Here is a 9,257-nt window from a genome sequence, read left to right as displayed (position 1 = left end):
ATCAACTCCAGACAGATTTGGTGTTTAACACTAAATCAGAGTTAACGTACCAACTCTCCAAAAAGAGTTAAATTAACACTCTCTGGTGTGGACCCATATAGACACTTTAATAGTGTTGAAATCAAATCCAACAGTGTTAATTTGGACATGCTGGATTTGCTGTGTACTGTTCTGGGTCCACTATGGGATGCGGTTCCCTGCATATTCCTCATAATCATGTATCTCATTCTGCCAGTTCTGATTGGCTGGTGATTGCAATGAACATGTCGGACCAAGCCACCCACTCTTAAATATAAATATTGCATAGTCTTTATTCAAGATAAGCCCCTCCTCTTGCTTCATCCCAGCAAGAAGGGCCGTCTGGTGAGACATCTCACTCATGCTACTCTGAGAACCGGGGTTACAAAGTAACCTAAGGTTCTCATTCCTAGCATTTCTCACTATGGAAAAATGGAGGGTCCCGTATTGTTAGACAAGCTTATCTCAAGCAGTCATAGAAATAGCCAGTATTTCACCTATCCAAGTGCGGACCCAGAGCCCAGCACTGCTTGGGCTCTGGGTCCGCACTTGGATAGGTGAGGACTCTGCTTGAAGCTGAGACATCCAGCCTGTAAAACCGGACAAAGGTGAGAGGTGAAGACCAGCTTGCTGCTGCACAGATACCTGGATTCACATTCCTCTGAAAAGGGCCCAGGACACTGCCAGACCATGAGTGGAGTAAGCCTGCAGGCATTCTGGTCCCTGCTGCTGCAGGCTAGTATACCAAAGAGCAATCACCTCCACAATCCAAAGTCAGAGCCATTGCTTATGGCTCTTACGAGGGCCTGCCTTGTAAGGCCTAAAAAGCTGGTAATTACTCTGAAAGTCCTTAGTACAATCCAAATAAAGTCTTGCAGATAAGATCGCCTTACTGGAGGGTAACTGGTATGACAGCTGATCTATGGTTAAAATTTGGGTTCAGGAGAGATGAGCAAACCATAGCTAGTAGTGACGGGAATTAGCTAACACTCCTGTCTGTGGACAATTAAGCAAGCTAGCACATCCAGCAGATGCCAGTTGTAACTTTTTGTAAGAATTCCCTGTAACAAGATCAACACTGGGAGTAATTTTATATATTACTGTGATGATTCACACATACATAAGACTAATTGAAACCATCAACCAAGAAAGAACTCTCTTCCAGAGAGTGCAAACCTCTGTAAAGGCAGCTCTCACTCTGGGCAGTATTTAACTCTAAGAAAATCGTGTTGTGTATGTAGTCATTTTTTCCTTTCTTTAAAAAACATACTTTAAGAAGTTTGTAAAGCAGTAAAACTCAGACAAAACTCAGACAGAAGGTTACTTTGATTACACAAACATTATGCAGCAGTAGGTAATGCATAATAGGTACTGACTTGTGAATAATGACATTAGAACCTTATTATAAAATATTATACTAAGTAGGCAGCTCATTATCCTTGTCTTGATAATACCTTCTTTGAAGATATTATGCATTTTGGGGTCACCTTGAAAGAAAGGCAGATGCAACATCAGAGCTCAAACGTGACATGATATTTGGATGCATCTGTTATTTAGAATCCCCATATACCAGTATCATTTCCTAGTAGTTGGCAATACAAACCAAAGAACGTAGTTTTTGGGTTGTATTGGCAAACCAAGCTGAAAAAGACAGCTTTATTTGACAAACAGACAGTTAGGGTAGTTAGGGTAAGAGGCTGAGGATCACAACAGGAATATAGGAAATAGAGTAAGTTATTTTTAATCAGGGGCCCTGTGGGGGTGCTTAGCCGAAGGAAATCACGATATCATATTTTCCACTTCTACTAGAGTGTATAACAGAAGGGAATGGACCCCCTCCCCACTGAGACTAATGGAACGTAAAGTGGACCTAAACCATAAATTCTGATTCAGTCAAGGGACACCAGTAACCTATGAAATGCAAACTGTTCCTATGAATGTCTGTGATGCAGAGGATCTTGAGGGTCTTAACAACAGCAAGTGATAAAGTACAGATAGTTTGATTAAAGAAATTTCTTGCATTTGCACAATGTCTCTAAAATTAGAAACAAGTGATGCTGAAAAACTAGTTCATGCATTTATTACTTCCAGGCTGGACGACTGTGATTCATTATTATCAGGATGTCCTAAAAACTCCCTGAAAAGCCTTCAGTTAACCCAAAATGCTGCAGCAAGAGTCCTGACAGGGACTAGAAAGAGAGAGCAGGTTTCTCCTGTATTGGCTTCCCTTCATTGGCTTCCTGTTAAATCCAGAATTCAAAATCCTGCTCCGAGGCTGCTGGGGACTTCCCATAACGTGTTTCTTCTTCACTCACCTTTTCCTTCACTCATTATGTGTTTATACACCTCTCCGTATTTAATCATTATTCATCATTAACTTCTGGCTCTCCTCCACAGTGCGCCTATTTGTCTTCCTTCCCTCACCCCCAACTGGATGTAGCAGATGGCCCCGCCCCTCCCTGAGCCTGGTTCTGGCCGAGGTTTCTTCCTGGTAAAAGGGAGTTTTTCCTTCCCATGTCACCAAGTGTGGTCTCTTGATTGTTGGGGTGTTCTCTGTATTATTGTAGGGTCTTTATCTTACAATAAAAAGTGCCTGCTGTTCTGATGCTATATAAATAAAATTGAACTGAATTAATTTTAATTGAACTGAATTGAATTGGCTAAAATACAGGTTACTATGGAATTACTCTGTAAAGCCAGAGTAGCAATACTTGCCCTGCAGCAGCATCCCTTCATTTAAACAAACTGCACTGTCTGTGGTGGATTATATCTTTTTTATAACAATACTTCTTTGCAAGAAACCTTATGTCATCGGAAAGCCTGTTAATATCCCTTTAAATGAAGCTGCATTTGTAAGGACAAAGCATTTGTGTGTTAAAGAGCAGAATTGAGTATTTGGGCTGTGCCCATAAAAAGCTTTCCAACTCTTCTCTGTCAACACCAATCAGCTCATTCTGCTGTTGACCCTTGTTTGGTCTTGTTCAGTAGATTGGAGGATTGAAGAAAGAAGATTATAAATTGCATTTCATTCAAAAAATGGTCAAACTGACAAAATATCACATTTGACCTCTGACCTTTCCTTCAATATCACTAGACTGCTCTGATGGGCAAAGTGATAAAAATGCTATTTAAAACAATATTTCTTACTGCCATTGTTTGTACTAACACTGATTTTATATAAACTTAGAGAAAATAAGTTCCAGACAAGTAACATGACAAAACCTTTTGTAGAAATGGTCACACGTTCTGATGATAAATTAGCAGGACTTAGTTCTTACTTCTAGAAGCAGTAAGTATGTACTGGTTTTCACAGTCCTGTGAAAAACACAATTTTCACATGTCTGTAATTAAAACGTATTAGTTTATATCTTAGAAATCAAATAATAAATTATAGCTTTGTAGAATAAGTCTAATCGGGAGGTCGGTGGTTTGAGCCCCAGATGCTCTGATCTGTATGCCTAACTATCCTTGGGCAATAATGTGTTCACTGGAGTTTGAATGTGTGTGAATGTTAGATAGAGAGTGCTTAGGTGTTGAAAAAAGTGCTAGTGTGAATGGTTATGTTATATAAAACAGTCTGAGTGCTCAGGTAGAGTAAAAAAGCACTAAGAACCAAGATGTGACTGCATTTGGTAACCAGAGTGAAACATAAGAGTGAAACTTCTGGTTGAGGGCTAATATCAAATTAATGAATAATTTATTTTCACGAGGACCACCATCACACTGAGCAGAAGGAGTCAAATTAGCTCATTTCAACATAATATTTTGAGGTTTGTGAAAGAAATCGGAATGGGTGACTCAAGATGTTTTATGAAGGTATGAAAAACTACTATATAGCCGGCTCCCAGTGATATTGCACTTCAGTTCTCAGATCCAGTGCTTACAGCCATCTTTTACAAACAATGCTTGATTACTCAGCACTAAATCTGTTAAGTTCAACCAACAAAACTACAATGACACTAAACGTCCTTTTGAAAAGTTGTGTCTGATAGAATGTTTCCAATTCCATCTTTTCACTGTATTAAAAAAATCATATTTTCTCTTGTTTTGGACATTTTATATATTAATGCAAATGCAGACAGTTACTCCTCTACATAAGTTAATCAAATTAAATGTTGCAATTCTTATTTTTTGAAAAAATAAATACTGAATACGCCTGATTTTACTATTGCTTGGAATATATAGACCACAACAAATCCTTTATTTCAAACCAACAGCTGTATTTAATTTGCTCACATCAGTACTTTGTGTAAATTGTGTCAGAAACTCACACTCTTTGGACATTCCAACTGCAAAGCACTTCTGTAGGCGGCAATACTGACAACGGTTCCGCGTCACCTTGTTGATAATGCAGTTCTTGTCCCGGTGACACGTGTACACCATGTTTTTCTGGATGCTTCGGCGGAAAAAACCCTGCAGAGACAGATACATATAGGAAGGCAGGGGAGGGTGGGGATGCATTATAAAAGCAGCGTCTCACATAGTTATCCTCACTTCACTTCTAATCTTCTGCAACTGCATTTTTGCTAAAACATCCACACAGCTCCACTGAAATCCTCTTGTCACTGGATATCATAACGTCACAACAGTGTGTATAACAATGTGCTGGATGTTTTGTTTTTTTGTTGCCATTAATACTGAGCGAAAAGAGAGTGTGTCCCAGCTGGGAGCTTCAAATGCTGCTTTGAGCTGGGAAATTGAATACAAGCAGGAACAGACACTAAAGAATTTAATGGTATCAAAAAGTGAGGCTGCTCGTACAGTATGAAAGACTTAACCAACAACTTGCCATATCTGTACTTAAAGTAATGTTACTTAAAGTAACATTAAATTTCTGCAGAAGACCAAATGAGTGTTCTAATAATTAATTACTAGAGGATTTCAAATGAACTCAATCTGTGAGTCTGTCCAAAAAGTTTTAGGCAACAAAGTGCCTAAAAACCTTGGGTTAGTGGAAAGATGTGTGTTGATGGAGAAGATCATTTCTATTTCAGAGACTCTGCTTTGGGATCTACAGGAGCTGGATTAAAAGGAAGATGATTTACTTGCATAAATGGTACTAACAATTCCAAGTGAGTTCCTTCATAAAAGCTGCTCTTAGAGCATCTTCAGTGAATAACAAAGAGACCTCCTAAACTGAATGAAGGGACAGAATGGACACTACTGCTCAAATGCTCAGTGAAATTACTGGTGTTGTGCTGTGTTTGAAATATAAGTTAACGAGCTAAAGGCCAAATTTGTTTTTAAGGAGCATTTTTGGTTTAAATTAAAAGTTTTCCCACAGAGTGGCTAACCACCATCTTCAGTGCTTTTGGACTGTTCTGACTTGCAGCTGAACAGACAGTCCTTCCCAGCTGGGTGCCATCAAAATAAGTTTGTGATAATATTATTCTACAGTATGCAGTTATTAACAAACATAAGAAAAATGAAACATTATTATCTTGCTGTTCTAAAAGTTCCTTGTAAAGCCTTTAGTTATTTACACTTCTGATAGCCATCAATAAGCTTTGGGCATAATTTTGTTTGATATTTGAAAACGATGCTTGGTAGAGTTTATATAAATTGGTTGGTTTCCTGGCACCGACCTGGCAGTTAAGCATGGTTCACAAATATTCAATAGGATTGAGGTCATGGCTTTTAGAAGGCAGTTCCAGAAGCTTCATGATTAGCCTGCTTTATTCATCCCAAACCAGTTTGATATGCGTTTGACATCACTGTCCTGTTGGCACACCCAGTTGTGTCCCAATCGTATAGATATTGATATGAGGTGAATTTAAAGAATCTGGAAGTACTCGTCCTTCTTCACTATTCCCTCAACTTTTTCCATTGTGCTTATACCACTAGCAGCAAAACAACCCCAAAGCACGATGCTTGACAGTGTTTATGGATTTCAAAGCCTCACCTTTGAAATCCATGAACACTTGCTGTAGCTCAGGTGGTAGAGCGGGTCATCTGCTGATCGGAAGGTTGGTGGTTCGATTCCTGGCTTCCCCTAGTCTGCATGCCAAATATCCTTGGGCAAGATACTAACTAAGTTGCTCTCAGATGCAGCCATTGGAGTATGAAAGTGTGTGTGAATGTTACTTAGAAAGCACTTAGAAAAATGTGATTGGGTGAATGTACAAGTTGTGTAAAGCGCTTTGAGTGCTCAGAAGAGTAGAAAAGCGCTATATAAGAACCAGTCCATTTACCTATATATCTCTTGTTAATATAATCAAATAGCTCAAGTCTTTGTCTTGGTTGACCATAAAACTCTATTCATTTGGCTTGTCCATGTGGTAGGGCTGTGCGATATGACCAAAATCTCATATCCCGATATAAGACATCTACCGTCCCCATAACGATATAAATCACAAAATATTTAATATTTTCTGTAAATTCTGTGAATCTCGGGCAGGTGAAGTGTTTCCAGCTGGGCGTCGTGTACCTGGAGTCGAGTGTTTTAACTGATGCATGAAACTACACATCTTTAGACATAAGTTGTAACGGCCGCCGTTTTCTTTGTGAGTATTTATTACACGGCGTGCTGCGGGGAAACGCCTGTTCTAACGTTTGAGTCTAAGGTTTATTTTTTAGCACCTGGCGGCTCTTTTTTTGCTTCTCATCCATAAATAATCTGCATCTTTCACGTGATTCAGTTTATTTTGAAAAGTCTCAACAGGATCTTGAGCTTTATTGTGAAAGGTTTGTGTGGAAAATAAACAAGCGGACATGCGATGGTTTTACCATCGTTGTTGCTAACGACAACCCATAAAAACAGGCGCTTGTGGTTATATTAAATATAAGAGAAAGAGAGAACTTTAAGAAATGAATATAGCCACTACAGTGACATCAAAACGATGAAAAAATATTGCCGTAAACAGTGTATTTTGCGACACCACGAAACAAACGGTAGCGTAAAATGAAACGATAGACGTTTTTATATCGTCATCCGATATATATCGTTATATCGAACAGCCCTACCATGTGGGCAGCTGTAAATCTCAGTAAAACTTGAAGCTGTCAATATTGGAGCCGGGGCTTCCTTCTTGGTCAGCACTCTCTCAGTCTATGTCAAGGTAAATTGCACTTCACTGTGGACAGTGACCCTGGTGTTTCAGCAGCTCTCAGTTCATTGCAGGTTTGAGCCTTGGTGATTCCTGGATTGTTCCTGAACATCCTAACCAATTTCTACTCATCTGATAGTGGAAACTGAGTCTTCTGACAGGTTATGGCAAAGTGTTGACATATATGAATAGTACTTACGTACAACTGTTTGAACTGATGAAATGAATTATGAAATGGCTCCAAGAGGCCCCAGAGAGTAGATTCTGTTCATGTGGACATTGCATTTTCAGTGGGAGAAACTTTTCATCACTCATCCAAGTCTCTTTCTCAGTCTCCCTAACCTTATAAACTGTAGGTTTACATGACTGCAACTGGTACAACTGACTAACAATGGGTCGTGAGGTCAATTTCACCATCATTAATATGCAAACTCTTGTGACCATTGACCAAAGTACCATGGTGGTACATTATAAATTGATTTCCCCAATATATAAATCATGGTAATCCACCTGGAACTGAACCGGATACACTACATGACCCTTTTGTGCAAGGGGACCTAGTCCTTCCTGTGGACCAGAGAGGGGGGCGGGGGCGTTGAAAACCACTGAAATGTTATGGCTTGAGAAAATGCGCCTCAGCTGTTCCTGGGATAACCACATTTACTCTGGGCCGTCTTGAAATGATGCTCTTCTGCTTTCCTGGCCACTGTGTCTGTGGGGATGTTTGTACTGTGTTGTAGCGTCCTGATGAAACCCAGTTTCTGCTCCAGTGGGTAATAAGACTCAGACCTTAAATCTGTATTGATTTACAGTGCACACTGACTTTTAAATTTCCCCAATAATGATGGAAATCTTGTCTGCAATGGTGGAGAGGTTGACAGATGAGATGAGGTCAGGCAGGAGTCTCCGTGGCCTATAATGTTTGCAGATGACATTGTGATCTGTGGTGAGATTGGGGAGCAGGTGGAAGACCTGGAGAGGTGGAGGCATGCCCTAGAGAGAAGAGGAATGAAAGTCAGAAGAAGCAAGACCGAATATGTGTGTGAATGACAAGGAGGCAGGTGGAAAAGTGAACAACTAATAAACAGAGATGAGTTTAAACAGACGACAGAAGAGAGAAAATGCAGGGGAGAGAAGAGTGCCAAAGGTGATTTGAGACAGGACAGCTGTAAGAGTGAGAGCAAGCGTTTACAAGATGGTGAGACCTGCTATGATGTATGGTTTGGAGATGTTGGGAGTGAAAAACGTCAGATGTTAATATTTTTTTTCACTGAGAATGACTGAGATAGACAAGACAAATAAGACAATTTGTCCTGTTTGTCTTATAAGACAAGACAAGTTAGAGAGGTAAAGCTTATTTGGATACGTCCAAAGCTACTGCATTAGACAAATGATGTTTAAGATGAAGCAGACAGGCAGGAGAAAAAGAGCAAGACGTCAGAGGAGGTTCATGGATGTAGTAAACAAGGACATGCAGAGGGTTGGTGTCTGAGAAGAGGTCCCTAGGGACAGGGTGAGATGGAAGCAGATGATCTAAGTAGTAATGCTTTTTGCTGAGAGATATGACAAACTACATACAGTGTTGGGAAGGTTACTTTTAAAATGTACTCCACTACAGATTACAGATTACATGCCCCAAAATGTATTTTGTAACGTATTCCGTTACGTTATTCAATGAGAGTAACGGATTCTGAATACTTTGGATTACTTTGGATCATGCTTTTTACAACTACATGAATGTACTATTGCTGTGTGATTTATTACTATTACTGAAGGTTACACTCCATACCAACACCAGCTAGATGTTTAAATCTTGATATAAAATGAGTAACAGTAGGTGGACATTAGGTAAGGCTGCACTTTTTGCAGCGATCTCGTATAGAAAACTATTCCGCGCTTATATAAAACAGGTCCGCGGCTCCGAACCGCAGTAAAGGGACCTCTGGCTAATACGTCGGGTTCGTGTCGGGCTCGTAGCCGAAAACTAGCTTTACTTTGTTGTCTGGGTCAACTTTGCTAGCGAGAGACAGAGAGAGGCGTTGTAAGCTTACTTACAACTGGGCTATTATTATTAGGGATGCAACGATACCAATTTTTTCAAACCGATACGATACCGATACTTGGATCTGAGTACTTGCCGATACAGAGTACAAAAACCGATACTTCTACCACACACACACACACACACACACA

General features: G+C 39.9%; 1 protein-coding gene across 1 annotated transcript in view; it reads right to left on the bottom strand.

The window, feature by feature from the left end:
- Positions 1–9,257, bottom strand: part of LOC102207930 (retinoic acid receptor beta) — a 123,924-nt gene that overhangs the window by 37,514 nt on the left and 77,153 nt on the right. Inside the window, exon 3 of the mRNA XM_005748881.1 lies at positions 4,290–4,431. Within this exon, the coding sequence (XP_005748938.1) occupies positions 4,290–4,431 (142 nt within the window). The remainder of the gene's footprint in view (positions 1–4,289; positions 4,432–9,257) is intronic.

Source organism: Pundamilia nyererei, unplaced genomic scaffold (genome assembly GCF_000239375.1).
Source record: "Pundamilia nyererei isolate P.nyererei 1_Seehausen unplaced genomic scaffold, PunNye1.0 scaffold00232, whole genome shotgun sequence".
Taxonomy (NCBI): Eukaryota; Metazoa; Chordata; class Actinopteri; order Cichliformes; family Cichlidae; genus Pundamilia; species Pundamilia nyererei.
Note: the sequence above shows the minus strand (reverse complement) of the source record. Positions and strands in the feature narration are given on the sequence as shown.